Below are 18,619 nucleotides of genomic sequence, written 5' to 3'. Positions count from 1 at the left end.
GGAGAAAGAAACACTGTGAGATAAAAGACAATCCGTAAGTAACAGTCTGAAGGCCCTCCTCTAAAGCTAATGAGTATCACTGGAGAACAGTTTTCCCTGAACATAGCCCTAAAACATTCATATAGATATATATAACAATATAATGAAGATTGAGATTTCTTTTTCCGTGCATAAAAAAATAAGGCCAAAAACTTGGAAAGATATTGAAGAAAAATCAGTCTATGGTATACAGTATTAAGTTGGAATATTGTCTGCCAGTGGTTCACTCTTGAAGTTTACTCTTACTCACCACTAACCCATCTGAATAAGCATAAATTTTTCCCTTATAGTGGCACTGGTTTACAAATCTGAGGTTTACATTCATAAACTTCCATAATTTAAAGTAATTTGTTAGACATGCAGAGTAGCCTCTTCCTTTTCTGAACCATTTCATTCTTCTGGAACTTGTTAAATAATTTTCAAATCTACCATAACCACAACATTCTTCCACCCATTTCCCATAAGGGTGTCCCTACAAAATCCACAACAGGGAGCAACAAACTGTCATCAAACATTAACCAAGACAGCAAACATAATCAGGCTGGCACCTCTTTCTTCAGGATAGCATCTGACTGAGTAGCCCCTATCTCATGAACAACCCCAGAAACTCCCACTTTGTTTCCCTCAACACTAACAGAATTGTCTGTCTGTTTAACTGGCAGGCACAGCACTGAGCTCTGTTATTTTTCAAATCACTATGGTTTAGACTGTATTCAAAATAAAATATTTTGGTTTGTTTAAATTGTGTTCAAATTACAGCATTTTTCTCAATGTCACTTAGCAAAAATTTCTGCATCTCCTTGAAACTCCTGGGTTTTACCTGCTGATTTGCTTTGTTTCCAAAACGAAGCACAAAATGTCTCATTGTTTAATCAAATTCTTGTCAAATACATTGTTTATTCAAATTCTTGTCAAATACCATTGATGGTATAATTGACATAAACAATACAGGGCTGAAGAGGTTAAGTGTGGCTCTTGCAACAGGTTTTTTGAGCTAGCACATACTTCTAATCCTATTTTTGCTGTATGGCTCTATAACATAGTGACAGAATGAAATACACAGAAATTGTATTAATTATTTCACTTAACAGTAAAGTAATAGTATAAATATACACAGAACCTGACTGGCATTATTCTTCCTGGGGTGCTCTGAGTTTAAAGACAGTTTAAATGTTAGCTCAAAACTAATATTTGTAACAATTAGTTTAGCTGAATGTATTTTTCATCCTTTGAAGTTACTCATCATTTCTGTACCATATGACATCAAAACCCTCTAGGAAGACATATTCCAATCAATCAAAAGCAGTCTTGCAGGAAGACGCTGTAAGAATCCATTTCATTGTGCTGCTGTGGCTTGCTTTATTGGAGGGTTCTTGTGAATCCCACTATGCTGTTGTCATGCAACTTGGCAAGAAAGAAAGGCAAAAGGCAGAGGTAAGCAGCAGCCTGGCTTCAGCCCCACAATGTGCCTGGTGATACAGATCCTTTTTGTATTATTCCATCCCTGATGCACAGGGGCCATGGCACAATATTATAATCCTCCTCCTGGCAGCCTGAAAGCTGACAATCTAGCCCTGAGGTTTCAAAGATCAAAGAGAAACAGATGACAAGAAGATGAACTAGAGCTAAATCAGACTCTGTAATTGCAACAAACCTGGCCTTTCTATCCTGTGTATCTACATATTTTTTACTATCACTCATCTTGTGTTTGTTTCTAAATTTATATATATTGTTAAAATCAAACTGTTAAATAGAAACTGTGCATTTTCTGTCATCCCCTGCATTGCTTAAATCCATAAGAATGGCTCAGACTTTAGTATTAGTCTATCTAACAAAAATTTGCATGGAGCAAGCCATAATATCGACTCATTTGGGCTTTTATCCTAGAAATTCCATGGTTTCTGAAAAATAACTTAAAATTCATGCATCATCTCCAAAACTCAACAACCAACCTGTATCCTCATATTTTGGAGAAACTGAAATTCATTTCATAGCAAATTCAATTCATAGCACATTCATTTGAATTTATAGCAAATGAGCATTCTGGTATTAATTACAAAATTAACAGTTACTTCTCACAACTGATAAGACTTCAAGTGGGTTTCTAGTCCCCAGATTCACAACATGAAAAAGTAGGAAAAATCCAGGCCTGATTACTGGGCTTTTGCACAGAAATCATCCTCTCACTGACTCTAGCTGAACTGCAGTAGTAATTTCTGAACTTTCCCCTTAAATTAGAACCTCAGTTAAATTTACTAACCTACTCCATTGCTATTAGGGTACCTACTGTGAGATAGTGGTCTCTGTACTGACAGAAACCAGCTGAAGATGGTTTGAAATGGAAGGAGTGCAGAACTAAGCATGGGGTGACCATGCTGTCAGGAAGAGTTAGCTCTTGCTGTACAGACCCAGGAGAGAAAAAAGCTCCTGTGGCAGAGCCGGAAAGGTACCTCTGAACAGTGCTGAGGATGGAGCTTCAATGTCCCCAAGGCCATTCTGCAAAGGCACTTAATGCAAGTTGTCTCCCCTGCCTGCATTACTTCAGCTAACATTATCTTTCAACATGAGTGCTAGTGATTAAGCTTCCAGAGCCATGCTCACCAGTGAGCATGAGAATTATTGTTTCATAAGGAGCACGACTAATGTGATTACAACTAACACCTCCAACTTAGAAAAGCTTGTCATACCGACAAATAACATACCACAGCTGCAAACAGTGAATATATCTACCAACACCATTAAAGTGGAAGTGGAGAAAAGAATTGTGGAAACTGTCTGAAACAACCGCTGATCTCAACAGACTGTCAAACTGTTTTTCTTTTGGGAGATGATAGTATATGGTAGTTAACACAAATTTTTAGAAACACAAAATTAGGTTTCATACGTTCCAAGACAATTTGAATGAAAAGGAGAGTGGTAGCTAATTTGCCACAGTCAGAATTTTATCTAAACAGGAACAGCAATTTACACAGTGCATTAGCATTTGAAAGAGCAGGCCTGATTCCCAGGAGTGCAATTCTGGTTTTGAATTGGTATAAATTCCATGAAACCACCAGATTAACAGAATAGTTACTGTAATTCAACAAATTTAGCCTTGGATCACAGAATGCATAGTATAAAACCACTTTGAATTTATATATAATATGTTGTCCTTAAAATGTTACTGAAGCTTCTCTTACAAAGTGAATATATGCTTTCACCAAACGGAAGCTGGAAGACAAATTGGATCATGCATTGCTGAATACATCTAAAAATTTCTTACTTTCCATTGAGCTTGGAAAGTTACAATTTCAACCGTTACACTGCCTTTCAGCAAAGTATCAATAACACGAACACAGCGTAATGCTAATTGACAGACGCAGAATTGCCCAGAAGGCCACGATTCAAACCCACATTGTAGAATGTGGCTTAGGATATCCAGGGTGGTACTGGGCACCACAATAAGGTGCAGCGCAGAGGACACTGAGGAAGCCTTGATTTGGGGTACAATATACTCTTATGGGACAAAACTCAGCGTCAGCAGTAGGAAGGTGAAGTTGGCAAGGCCACCAGGATGTCTGATTCTCTGTGCCTGACTGAAGAGCAAGGCTCCTTTAGTGCAGCAGAGAACCCTCGCTTATGCTTACATTCAAGTTAGATGAGGGTCTGAATCCTACAGTACTACTCGTATCCTGCCCACCTATACGTTAGTGAAGGCCTAAAGGTTTAAAGTTCCCAGTAAATGAATTGCAGTCAGAGGAGTGCAAAGAGCAGCTCATGCTCTACTCCTGCCCCTCCCTCAGGCCGTAACACACATGAAGCAAAATGCTCCTTCTCCAACCAACCCCCCCAGCCCCTCGCCCCAAAACACACATGGAAATAATCTACTTCTGAAACACACAACAAATAGGGTAAATGACCAAATCTAAAAATCCTACAGTTCCTGGGTCACCTCAGAAAAAAGGCGGGAGGGGAAAATAATGTTCCTCCCCGACTCCCAGCAGTCCCACCTCATCTCAGTGGTTCCTGTGTAGTTCCAGGGATTTCACTGTGCTCCACACAGCTGTACTCATTGTGGGCCTGGATATGGACATACATTCACTTTGCAAACACAAGAAGCATTGTAATATATTTCTGTCTCTCACCTGCTTCACTGCAAAGTCAGCCATCTTATTGTAAACTCCAAAGTAAAGGATTATCTTCCATTTTGTTGCTCCTGCTGAGCTGTGGGGGCATTACCTTCAACTCATCTAAAATCATTATTGATAAAGATCCATAAAGTAGTCCATGTTAAAGTGGAAAGGACATCATACACAGGAAACCATGTAAAGATAATACTTATATTTGAAGCTTTAGTTTGCCTTTAATGTATCCTATATTCAGTTTTCATGCTTATCTATTAAGTTGCCTGTCTTTCTACTGTAACAGGAAACAAAGAAAAAGCAACAGCCACAGAAAAATCACTTCTGTTCTCCACAATGGAGTAAAGGGAAATTAACTCAAATAAATACAGTTAAAGTACTGTACAACAAGTTTCAGATTACAATCAGACTACTGCATCTTTTGATGTTTGCAGCTTCAGGAGCCAAGTGATGAAATAAAAGCCTCCAGTCTGAAGCCTTAGAACTTAGTCTTTGCTTTTGAAAAAGTTTGATTTTAACTTAATAAGACCACAGTTTTAAAAACAGGAATTAATTTCTGTTAGTATTCAGAAGATGCAAACAATGATTTGCATGTGCAAAGCATAGCATTCTGCATATCAGCGCTTGCAAATCCAGTGCAGAAGTACACAGTTACAAAAATGTGTTAAAATAAATTTCTCAGCTCACATGAACTTGAAGTAAATTCTTCAAAACACATATACATATTTAACTTCTTGGAGTATTTCACAGAACAAGAATTCAATTTTTACAAATGTGTTTAACCAGGAAAAGAAACCCAAGTTTTCTCCTCAGAGAAATGTCATGCAGCTCTCAAACTTGCTTTCCAGAATTTTTCAGAATTGTCTGTCATTGGTCACACCATACAAATTGCCGAGTAGTAAGTTCAACTACACAGCATGTAATTTTATAATACTGCAAAAATAATTGTGCCAGCTTAACATGAGTAGCACATTATTCAGCTCAGAGACTCAATGTTGTCTCAGTTAAGAAATAAAAAAACAGGTTGCAAAACCTATTATAATTCATTAGGTCTCTTTTCCCACATCATACAACTAGTTCTAAGGACTTTTTGGCTAAGTTTATACCAAATATGATCTATTCTCTTGTTATGTTCAGAAACACATTGCTTGCTTTTCTATTTCACATTCTCAGAAGTCACTGGTGATGGTGATACTGGAGTGCATCCAAAGGATCTACAGATTGCCCAGAAAGAGTGCGAATTCAACAGTTCTAATTTCCTTAGCCATTCTTTACAGATTTACATGCCAGTATAATAAAACTAAACAATAAGCTATTATTGTCTGTCAGAAGTGTAATGGATCTTTCACAGATACAAGCAGGCAGGTAAGCACTACTATTTAGAGTTTTGATTTGAACACGTAGACAAGCAGAAAACAGTTGTCACAAGACAAAGAGAGAAAGGCATACAGAAGAGAAACCACTGGTAACAATGGTGGAAGCTAGTCAGCAGTTTAGTCATTTATAATGCCAGACAAGGTTGATGTAGGAAATGTTATATACGTCTGTTTGTAGGACAGATTTCAAAAAAACACAGCATCCTTCAGAAATTGCTAGGGCTACAATCAAATCTTCTATTTTTTATATCCATGTGGACATTAATGGACTGTCAAGACTTATGTGCTAGCCCAGTATTTCCAATGTCCATTGTTCAAGCAGTATGGTTTTTCAAAAGCAGTAGCAACAGTATTAACACACAGAAATTGAGAAACTGATTGAATGTCCACAAAGACATACACAGACACATATTTACTGCACCAGTGAAAGTCAGTAGTCACAGACAAAGTCATTGGGCAGAAGTTGTTGTAAAGAAGTACGACTTTGTTCTTGAAGCTACATCCTGAGCACCAACACTCACTGCCCTCAAAAGTGAGCTACCTTTTCTAACCTGCACATGGAAAAAGTCCCACCTACATAATGGCACATTTGGTTTTAAACTAATGTTTCCTTTAGCTAGCCTGTGGAGGAAATAATTTTTGAAGAACCATCCAGCTAAATCCCATCTGTTCTACATCTCAAAGGAGGACAAAATAAATCTGTTCTGTCTCTCATCAGTCTAATACTACTATCCTTGGAACAATCTGTATTCAGCCTGACCCCTTTGCCTGTACTTTATCCGAATAAGTTCATCTCGTTTTGAACAACTTCTAAGACAATAAATGCCTATGCAGCTTCAAATCCCTGACAGATATCTAGGCCAGGAAGGACCACTCAGAATCTCAGCGAGTCCACAATCATCAGGAAAGATACGATAATTGGCAAGCCTATGCACACAGTATGTGTATACATTAGAGTGTGGGTCATGAGATGTCAAAGCTTTCATTTCATAATTTTTTAGGGGTGTAAAGTGAGCATTTGTGGGCTGGGATAGACGTAGAGGATTGCAAAGAAGGTCCCTGTTTTGTTGGGGTTTTTTAAATAGCTTCTCAAATTACATTGCTATCATACTGGATCCACTTCAAAAAACAGTGGTAGACAAAAAAAAATCAAGCAAGATGTTGGATGGACCAACTTGACATATGCAAAAATAATTTCTTGTTCCTGCTTTTGACAGCTGCAGTCTGAATGTTTTAGCCTGAACTAATATACACTTTTTCAAGAGTATGCTTTTTGGATTTTATCAGGACCTCAGAAAATTACCATAATGTGGTTCTGCAAAACAAACTCATGAACTCCTGAATATAGCATCTGAATGTCCTTCCCAACTCATCTCACTTCCTCAACTATTAAGATGCTCTTGCTTGTAATGCATTTACAGCAGCATTCCATAAGCTACAATACCACTTAGGATGGTATTCAATTTATAGATTTTAATAAATAAAGTCCATTTTGGGTTGTGGGCATGACAACCCACAGATCAGCTTTACTTTCTCAATGGAGAACCCCTACATTTATACATTTAATACTAAACTAAAACACAGTGTGGATTTATCATGGCAGCAAGAGTAAGTACACTCATTTTTGTTCACCTAGTTTTCTTGATAACCACAAGGTGAAACCACAACAGCAAAGAATTCCGTGTAAACTGGTTGCTGGAGGACCACGGCACTTACTGGAGCAGGTGGCCTGGAAGGATGTCTACCATTTCAGGACAGGTGCGCTCAGCTGTCCTGTAATCAGACCTCCCCACAGACTCAAAGCATGCTTGACTCTGCAATTTTTTTTTTCTTCCTCTCTTCCTTGCAATCAATATAATTTGGTGGGACCTTTCTGCCCCTGACCAAGTATACTGCAAGGCTTCCCTGTTTAGCTGGGATTTTAATAAGGTAATGTGGGAACAACTTCATCCTTAGCTCTAATTTCAGGTTACACACATGTGTGTATATATATTTTAATTATACTTGCTGTTAAGGCATTATTGACAGCCACAATACAGAGGGAAACAAATAAAACTCCTAGCTATATTCCCAGAATATTAATTTCTAGTGAATGGCCAAGATATGCCAATGGAGACATGTCCATCAGGTACTAACAGAAAAATTAAAAAAAAAAAAAAAAAAAGAAGTGTGGGAGACCACTTCCTAAATGAGCAGGCCAAAGAACTGAGGCATTTCCTGATGTATACTCTATAAAGTGATATCTGGCCTGTTGGGCAGGACAGTACTCCTCCTGGTGCTGAGCTAGGGGCTGTGTGACAAGTTACAGAGCATTAATCCTTCAAGAAGTGGCAAGTGGCACACATACATGCTGTTTGTTGGTAGCAGTTACTCAATACTGCAGCATATGCACTCCCCGCTTGTGTGCATGCATTGTTAAACTAACTGCTAAAGCTGTCATCTCACCTTCTTTAAGACATCACGTACTATCCCCCTCACTGCAGTTTTTCCATGACTTACAGAGGAAATTGTCCTGCAAAGCAAATTTTGGAAAGGAAATTGTTCTTCCAGCAAAAAATCGTACCCATATACTTCTTAGTATCCTCTTACACCTGCTGGGTTGAGGGAAAGCTGACTGGTTAGCACATCAACAAGCTATCTAATGGGTTTCAACATTATATTTGAGAAGTGATTATTCTAAGAAATTCTGACACGGTAGAAATTGGGTACAGCATCCAAGCAATAACTTGAAATAAAAAATCTATATGGCTATGCCTGTATTTAACACCTACACTTAAAAAAAAAAAAAAAAAAAAAAAGATATATTTAGCAAATGCTAACACAAATGAAGAAAAATACATATGAGAAGAGAACAATGTATACCCTGTTTTGGTAGTTATTGAATGCTTACATGCAAACAGAGTTTCATGAAGCTTCGAGACTGAAATTTCCCTGCTCCCTATTTCCCTCCTTAAAAATAAATCACTGTGTCTGAACATTGGAATTGTGGTCTATTGTGAGCTGAGCTGAAATTATATAGTGGATTCAGCACATACTGGAAAAGCAGAAAGCTCCTGCTATCTTTGTGAGCTAGTTGAAAAGTGAAAACAGATTAGAAAAATAAGTTCTTCAATAGGCAGCAACATTGCTTTCACACCAGATTTGATGAATAAGTCCTCCCAGCGGCACTAACACCTGATACGCACATTGCATGGATTAGCAAATTTTAGTCCAGGCAGAAGAAAAAGCATGTTTTTTCCCTTCCAGTAACTGCTTCAGGTATATTATCTAATGGAAACACAACAAGATTTCTCTAAGGAATGTGAAATTCGTTTGGTGTTTCCATCAAACAATTATATGTTGTTCATCCACTACCTGAGAAGCGCTGAGGCATATCCAGACCTGATTATATTTATTCTTAGCTCCAGATCAGACTACCCTGCTAGGGTGGCAAGCAGTTTCTCATGTCTGCCTTACCAGATCCTTGATGCAAGCATAAACAAAAGAGGGGTTTCTAGTAACAATACAGCCACATTTGCTTAATATCTTGATCATCCTAAATCAGAATGTCTTTGATCATTAATGGAGCTTTTCAGAGTGTTTCAAATTAAAGGATAAATTTTCAAAGACATGTAAGAAGGATTTGCTGACTGTCTTCTGTTCAGACCAGTGGGAGGTAAACAGCTCAATCTCCATACACTGCTCTGAAATGCACCCTTTCAAATACTGTATTTTCAAAAGGCATCAGATTTCTCAATAACTAAGAAGCTTCTACGAACAACATTATAATTTCCAATTCATTGCAAATGTGGAGGGAAATGTCTGCAAATTTTGTTCATATGTGCTAAGTGCACAATGTGGTCCTTAACAATTCTGAGAAACATAGTAGTTTATGTAAGTGCATAAGGGAAATCAAAATGTCAATTGCTTTTTGGAAATGCAATACACTACACATTCTTCTCCCTGATGATTTTTATCATTACTAATATAATCTCACAAACTAAATACCTGAAGGTGTAAACAAGTTGTTAGATTCTTGAGACCTATTCTTCCCATTACAGCAGGATTTTTCTATTCTGCAAGGAATTTTTACAAGGTATCTTTGAGAGAAAGAGAAGGATATATGGAAGTCCCTCTCTCATATCCTTTATTAAATACATATTCTTATTTAATTAAAAGATCTTCTAAGATTACTTTTGATTCATTTGGTCAAATGGCAAAGACTAATTAGAACAACCAAGGTTTGGAAGCCCAATAGGAAATAATCATCCTCAGCAGCAAAAGTAACAAACATGAACTGAATATTAAGACGTTATCTCCTCAAGGTCAAAAGTAGTTCAAGAGGTTCTAACTCTCTAATTAAAAAAACAAACAAACAAACAAACAAAACCAAACAAAAAAAAACAAACAAAAAAATCAAACCAGAAAGAACATTTATCTGAGAAAGTACTTACTACAATGTCTTCAGGAAAAGTATCCAGACTGAAAGAGCCATCATCAAACACAACTTCATAGAAAAGTTGAGATGTCACTCCTATGACTCTGCAACTATAGTATCGTGTATTCCTATGTTTCGTGATGACTGTCTGCCCAACTGTAATGGCCTTCTCACGTGCTTTAGCTCTCTTGAAAAAAGAAGGAATTTAAAAGAAAAAGTCGTTTTAAAATACCAGCTTACTCATAAATTTATCAGTGTCAAAACAGAATTGATAACAGTTCACCACACTATATAAAAACTTCAAATGCAGAATCGTTCTTTCCAAACACGATCACACAAATTTGCTTTACATACAGTTTCTGCTTTTTATGAGAAAACAAATGGCATATGAAGAATAACAAATCACAGCACTCAAAAATATTTTTGCAGCTGATGCCTTCTAACTATTCTGCATTAGATCAGTAACACTGTGGTGGTACAGCCTCCCGGGCCATTCTGAGATCCCAGGAAAAGCCCTATTGTGTTGTTATCTTGATCATAACAACTTGGGCATCAGGCAATCTCTGTCCACACCCGGGCTATCTGCTGCCTGAATGGTACATCAGAACCACTCAGCACAAACTGTGGCCAGAATGTAAATTACTGACCAAAGCCAATCATCTCAAGATCCTATAAATAGTGATCCAAGAGGGAGACCTCTTTGCACTCTCCTGGACCGCAGTGGGCTGTGTGAGCCAGTATCTCCCCCTGAGCTGGGACGTCTCTCAGGGTAGATTTCATGAGAATTGAAGAATCGCCTGTAGATTTCACGAGAATTGAAGAATCGTCCGTAGATTTCGCGAGGATTGAAAAATCATCCGTAGATTTCGCGAGGATTGACAAATCGTCTGCAGATTTCGTGAGGACTGAAGAATCGTCCGTAGATTTTGCGAGGATTGAAGAATTGTCCATAGATTTCGTGAGGGAGCTCTCCAGGACCACAGCAGGCTGTGTGAGCTAGTATCTCCCCCTGAGCTGGGACGTCTCTCAGGGTAGATTTTGCGAGGACTCAGAGCTGACTTCGTGAGGTTCACCGACCATCCATTGATGAATCCCGGCACATAAAAGTGAGTAATTCACAAAACTCACAAAGAGGGAAAATTTGATCACAGGTTAACCTCGGTGTGTGTGTGTGTGTGTAATTTGGCTACATATATATATATCCCTATATACTATCCCTACTCACACAAACCGTTGACCAAGTCTGAGACTAAGATTGGACCTAGCCGCACCTAGACTCCTCTCTAAAAGGAGTTTAGAAAGCAAGGGGGTCTATTCTGAATCTCATGACTGAACGGGAGGGTCCCCCTTATCCCCTGCACCCATGATCCCTTTGTGTAGCTGAGTTTTTCTTTGTGTACTTCTTCCATGTAAGTAATAACCTTGCCATTCTCGAATCTTTAACTAAGTCGCTGTCTTGATTATAACAAATTCCATCAATTGCTGTTTCAAATTGGCTGATGCTTAAGTGTTGTTAAGAATTATACAACCTAATACTGTGATCTATCTCAGATATATTACTAAATCTTAAATTGCTGCTAATCACAGCCGTGTAAAAAAAAATCATATTTGCGACAAACACATAATTAGCAATATTTGTAAATTTTATTTGTCGAATAATTTGTATAATTTGCTTCAAGAGGTAAGATGTGATGAACCCCGACTATGGTCTTGCACTGTTTTAAATGATGGGATTTTTAAGTACTGGATTTCAGTATGATTCTACACAATTGCTTAATGTTCTGCTGAATGGGATGCAATAACCAAATGTATATCCAGTTCTTCTCAGAGCTGTCTACAGCAGGTATATATGAGTAACTTCTTAACCCGTACTGTGCAGAACTTTTGCCTTAAAACTTCAGACAACTTTAACCATTCTTCATCAGTTATTTATGTAGTAAATCAGTAACAATATTTTTTTTCATTTCTCACTTTTAATTCCCCAGAGCTAGTTATGTCAACCAGAAGAGTAGCAGGCTTGTTAAACTATGCAAAAATTCTACATTAATAACTGCTGGATGGACTTTATAAATAAAAAAAAGAATGGAACCTTGTAAGTGAGCAAATGCTCAGAAGCTCACACAATGCAGACAGCTGTTACATCTCAGCTCCCAACTAATGTCTCCCCATGAACCTTCCACTTAAAAAGCAACCTTCTTCACCATGAAAAATAAAATCAAGAGCTTCTCATGCAAATAACATAAGAAAGCACTTCTTTCTTATGATTCTGACCTCATGATTATGATCACACACCTCTTATGATTCATTACCTCACAAAGATCCATTTGTTTATGCAAAAGTGAGTTATTGTGACTGGCTAAATCTGAATAGTTGACCTTTTCTTATAACAGAAGATGCTACTACAAGGGGCAACTACACTGGTATATACTAAGCATAAAATATTTTTTTATTGGAAATGTTTATATAAACAGTATGAAAATACTTTATTGCATATGCTAAAATAATGACTCAATTTCCTAGCACTGCTTTTCAAACCTTCAAAGGCAGTGACTTCTTCAATCAATATAATAATCTTAAAAAGTGTCTGCAAAAATCTGGAAAGTGCTACAGCTGTAGAATTTTTAGCACTAATATCAAAGAGAATGAAGGACAGCATCAGTTCTTTTTGTTAGATTCCAAGCATTGATAGTAATGTCAATGCTTTTGGGGAAGAGGAAAAACCCACCCTAAACTTGAACACTTCTGTTTTTGTGAGACTGTAGTCACTATCGTGCCTCTTTGTTGGACCAATTTCTGGGATTTAGAATTTTTAAACCTCTCTGCTCCTGCAAACTAAGGGCAAACCAAGTACAAATATTCTGTACCATTTCTGGAGACAGTGCACTAAATCTCTCTTTGTCACAGCTCTGCCTGACATACGCATTTGGAAGATTTAGTTGAGGTCACCTCAGATAGCAAAACCCAATGATGTTTCTAAAGCATTTTCAAGTTTACCTAGAAATAATGTTCTCAGCATACTTACAAATTATTTAACTATTCACATGTATAACAAAGTTGTTTCTTCCTCATTTTCCCTGTCTATAGTTAGAGTAAGTAGCAGAATTAACTACATAAATATCAATTTACTGGTATTATCACAGAAGTGATAACATGTCAATCAGCACTTTTTATCCAATCTTGAAATATATGTAAATGGAAATGTTAATATACCTTTCAATTCTTGATTTTAGTCTATTCAGTTATTTGGGGGGGGGGGGGGTGTCAGAAGTAAGCTGGAGAGTATGAATTGATTTGCTTATATGAGATAATATGAACAGCTTGATATTACAGAAGCCCAAGAAGAAATAGCTCTATTACAGGGTTTGAATGTTTTTAAAGCCTGAAGATGGAACTCTTCAGAGAAGATGGAAAGCAAAATATAATATTTTAAGAGAAAATACAGGCTCATTTAATGATAAAATTTTCAGAAGAAATGCCATTGCTTATTAGGACAAATAATAAAAAAACGTAAATGCATCCTAGCTCAAGGAGATTATTTTTTAGTATGTTATCTTGGTAGGATTCTTGATTTATTTCTCAGAAAAAATATTGACAAGCACACTCTGTAATTGATTGCATGTCCCAGAAAACATTTCCTGTCAGAAAATCTTAAGAATTTATTGATGTTAAGAATGTCATTTTTGATCAGAAAGGACAGTTGTTATATAAGGGAGTCTATCAGATTAAAGCAACAGCTGCGGTAGTTACCAGATTATTGAGAAAGCTGTGGCTTAAAAAGCATGATTTTCTTTAACAGTACCTAAGCCAAGGATGAACTAAGATAGTGGCAGTAATACAGAAAACAACCAGATACAAAGGAAAAAAGAAAAAAACCTCCCCTTCCATGTGCAAACTTTGAAAAGATAAGAGGGAAAATTACTTTCTCCTTCATTTTCTGTATGGCAGGACACAAAAATCTTGTTAAATAAAATATATAAACTATAGGTATATGAAATCATAATAACTGTCATGAAATAGGCATCTGATGTATATCTAAATACTTAGAAGCTTTCTCTGACTACAATTTTTAATGGGGGATCCTCAAAATTCTGAGGCTCATTTGATACAGGAACATAACTCCGTTCACTTTAAGCTTACTCCTCAGAACTCCAATTTAGGCATAGAAATGATGCATGACATTTCAAAAATATGCCGGATCATGGTTTTTGAATAATATATCCTTCCAAAGGCATGCCTTAGTTTCTCTGAAATGTTAAGGGGCCGGCAGTAGTTAGCAGACAGTGGCAAACAATGACATTGCATTACTCATGTATTCAACAGAAAAAGGATCTACTCAGTGCTGTCTTTGCTAATCTTGTATAGATCCTTTGGGGTTTTTTTTTTTCCTTGTTAGTATAGATGCATACAACTTCTTTTTCTCATGTCCTTGTGTATGAAAGAGTTCTTTTAATCAAAACAAATCCATCTCCAGCACCTAATCTCAACCACACTTCCAAGTGTTCTTGCAGTTTGATGACAAAACATGAGGGATGTATTTCATGCACAGAGACAAGCACAGTCAAAGAGGAAAAATGAAAAAACCATGACCTACTGTCTGTAAGTAGTAAATTGCAGAGCCTTCCTTGCATATTGACACTCCAATTTACATAACAAAATATTATAGGCTGCAACAGGAATAATCAAAACCATTTTGTATAAAACAACTTTTTGGCTAGCAAATTTTTGGTTATTTCTAAAGCTGTACCTTCAGCAAATACAAGAGGCATGCTTAGTTTTGAGTCCACGGACCTCCAAAGAACATATTTTTGAAAAGTCATATCAAATTCAAAAACTCCAGTTCTTAGCATTTGTATATTTGCTTCATTTGGCAGCACTATATGGATGCAAGGATTATGCTTTCCCTTTTGATGTCTGTTTGATGATTTTTCATCAGAAGACTCACCAGTGTTTTCCATAGTTAACATTAAAAAAGTACTCTAGGAAAAAATCCTGAAGACAATATAGAATCTGATCCCCAGTGAAAAAGACCTGTGAAAGTATATTGATGAATAATTTGGACACAATTTGCTTGAGATCACAGTCATAAATAATTTGGATGCATACTCCACCTCATCATTGCAATAAGCCCTTACCTGAGGTGAAGAGACACACTAATACCAGAAATAATACACATTTATCTGTACATAGGTAGGTTTTTTGTTGAGCACCCTCATTGATTTACATATTACAATACCACTACAGATATATGTCACCATTTTTCCTAATTCCTGGAAGCCATCTGTTGGTTGTTGAGTTTTGGGTGGTTTGGTATTTTTTTTAAACTTGAAGAAAGTAGCAATCACAGGTATTCAATGAGCATTTAGGCACAATATCTAGAGGCTATACTAGTGAAAAAACAGACAAATTTAATTTTGTTTCCTTGAAATGAGGAGAAATAATATTGTCCTTGCTTTAGGTACAATGTTTTTAACTGCTAAATACCAGAAGAGATTTTTTTTTTCTTGCTGACAAGACAATCTATTTGATTCCTGTAAAATTTTGCAAGTATAATATTTCAGTTTGCATGATTCCCCTGTTCTGCTTTCAAGCAAGGAAGTTAAAACAACAGACAAACAAAAAAAGTTCATTAGAAGTAAGATACATTACTATGCCTAATGGTGAAGAGCAATATAATTTCTGCATGAAGGAATAGCTAATAGCTAAGAAAAGCATAACAGGAGAACCCATGGTGAAAAAACTTCCAAAGGCTTAAAGATGTGATTAGATTAATTATCCAAAAGATGAAGTATAAAACCAACCATATACAAACATATGGCAATCTCCTTTGTCTCAGGAGTAAGTTAAGAATTTCACAGAAAAAGATTCTTTAACAAAATATCTGATCTTTCAAAGCTTTGGCCCAATGAAAAACACAAAAGCATAATTTTTCTTTCTCTTCTGCAAACCTGACTTTGATTTGAGCCACAGGAAACAATAATACAGAAATTTTTCAAAAAGTTTGGTGCTGAGTTTCAGGAAAGGATGTGATAGTCACATTCCAAGATACTTCGAACATCCTTCACATAACCTCTTAAATAGTAGACACACAAAATCCTGTTTCTCCATAGTTGTACCTAATACAGATCAAGAAAATCACTGAGAAAAAATGGATTTTATAGGATCCCATGTCACTCTATTACTACTGTGTTTTTTTTCAAATGAGCATTTGTTTTGTTTCTTACCATTCAAAATAATAGCTATGTAATAACTTCTTTTCTGTTCCAGAGAAAGTGTACACTAAGAAAATTAAGTGCTAAAGTCTGCACTGTTTTATATTAGATTGGAAGTATAAATTCCGCTTAAACAACCTACCTGGTTTTCATGAATATTTTGTAGGTATTTCTATTAATAACTAACAGGAACACAGAAATGCCAGAAAAAAGTCTGTTTAGGACAGATATACCACTATATTAAGTGCTTTATAAATATAAAAGAAATAATCCAATTCACCATTTAGTATCGTAAAAAAGAATACGGTGAAGAAAATCACATGCATTGTTTAACAGCATAAGGGGAATTCCAGCATCAGAGACAGCTATGTTAGAGGAAGGTGGAAAAATTAAGGGGCTGAGGAAGTGGCTGCAATATACAAATGAAGTAGGAATAGAAGAAAGTATTATGAAGAAAATCCTATTTGATCAGGGAATGTTTTCCCAGCTACTAACGCAAATCCCACTATGTAGAGTATGAAGATTTGTCCCAAACAAATACTAGAAAATATTTGGGAAGAACAGCCCCATTTTTACCGGCCATCATTTTAACCCAGTAATTTTCAACTAATGATAACATTTTCCAAGAAAGCCAAGAAAAGTATCTTAAGTTACCTGTACAGATAGAGGTTTAAGTTTGTTTTTCAAACGAATCTCATTTTCTTGAAAAATGTTTGAAGAAACTAAAACCACATGAACTGTACTGGTTTCACATGTTAATTCACTTTGGAAAACAAAAATCTTTAAAAGGTTTAGCAGTTCTGTGGAAGTTTTAAACAGAGACACACAAATTGTTTCCCTTTTTATGAACCACCAGCAGATTGAACACTCAGGACGATTACTCTAGTTGGGGGGGCATCACATTTTACTACACTTGAAAATCTTACTCTTCAGTCGTCTTGTCATTAGGACCAAGGATGCACTGACAACCTCTTGAAAGACAGACATATAATATAAAGACATTACATGGGTTTATTTCTTTCACTTCTAATGTATAAAGGAAATAAAAAGTTTGCAGCTTGTGAATTCTTAACTTGACTAACCTAGCTATTTCCTTAATAAGACTACGTTAAGTCCTTCTAGTTTTCTAGGAAACAAAATACAGTTTTAAAAGCCTGAGATAAGTGGCAAGAGTTCTCTCTTAGCTGAAATGGTAACAATTAATTCAAGTAAGAGACATGAAACTAATTCTTCATGTGTCTCATCTAAAATTAAAGGTTCCTTCTCAGCACAGGCTAGAAATAAAAAGGCACAGTAATAACATGAATTTTCATGACATACCAGTGTTACTTTGCCAGATGACAGAATAATTATAATTGGATATTTGCAAGACACTGTTTGGTTGCAGAACAAAGGACTTACATATACACCACATCCTTTATCTCACAGTATCTGCGAGTATCTGCAAGATACTGTGATCTGGGTATTTGTAATATTCTCCAGGTTAACAAAACAGAGAACTCAAAGATTTGTTCTGGCTGTCAAAACAATACATTCAAGAATGACTCTAATGTAAACATGTGTTAGGCATATCAAGTATCATTTCTCCCAGGTAACGGCATAAGGAAAAATCTTCAAGATGTAGTAGTTTGCTATGTGTGGAAATACGATAGATGGAGCTATCATAATACAGTGTGGATCCTTTCTTCCATTTTCTCTGGAAGCATACTTTAATTCTGCAATTCCATTTTTTAACAAATCAGGAAACAAATTCCTTACCACATTTCGGTTGGTCTTGTGCCTGAAACATGTGATGTAGACAACATATGGCCAGTCATCAGGTTCCATCAGTACTCCTGCAGCATGGGCACAAGTAACATGGAAGGAGGCTGGGCAGCGTCCATATGAACACTGAATGCAGGCACCAGAGATTTTCTTAATTCTCTGTCTGCAGAAGATACATTTCTGTAGAAGCAAAATAAACAGAATATTTACCGTACCACACCAACTCCATTGACTTCTGCACGTATCTCAAAGACTGAAAAGTTATTTTTGCTTCGCTGATTACATTTTATACCTTGCAATATGCATGGCAAAAGAACCAGCATTTATGAATTACAAGGTAACTTAGTAATATGATAATTAATAGATAGTATTTTTGCCTTTTTTAGGTTAATGAGAAGACGATCTGTTCTGGTGCTACAGTAAGAGAACTCATACATAGATAACTATTTAAAAGTTTAATTTCAGATACCATACACTCCTCTGAAAATTAAACTGCTCCTCCTAAAACAGGTAAATTGAAAAACCTATACATAATTCTGCAAAAAGTAACAGCAAGACTCAAAAATAAAGAGAAAAGGCCCACAGAAATGTAGGGCTAAACAGGACTTCCACATATCATTTAACCTAGCCCCCTACTTTGAAGCTGGACTAAATATATACTTAGACAGTCCTTGGGAGATGGCTAATGTAACA

At 36.5% G+C, this 18,619-nt stretch overlaps 1 protein-coding gene across 1 annotated transcript in view; it reads right to left on the bottom strand.

Moving 5' to 3' along the window:
• KDM4C (lysine demethylase 4C) overlaps positions 1 to 18,619 on the bottom strand; it is a 297,099-nt gene that overhangs the window by 15,514 nt on the left and 262,966 nt on the right. The window contains exons 18-19 of the mRNA XM_075726866.1: positions 17,921 to 18,106; positions 9,970 to 10,140 (exon numbers count right to left, since the gene is read on the bottom strand). Of these exons, the coding sequence (XP_075582981.1) occupies positions 9,970 to 10,140; positions 17,921 to 18,106 (357 nt within the window). The remainder of the gene's footprint in view (positions 1 to 9,969; positions 10,141 to 17,920; positions 18,107 to 18,619) is intronic.

Source organism: Pelecanus crispus, chromosome Z (assembly GCF_030463565.1).
Source record: "Pelecanus crispus isolate bPelCri1 chromosome Z, bPelCri1.pri, whole genome shotgun sequence".
Lineage (NCBI taxonomy): Eukaryota > Metazoa > Chordata > Aves > Pelecaniformes > Pelecanidae > Pelecanus > Pelecanus crispus.
Note: the sequence above shows the minus strand (reverse complement) of the source record. Positions and strands in the feature narration are given on the sequence as shown.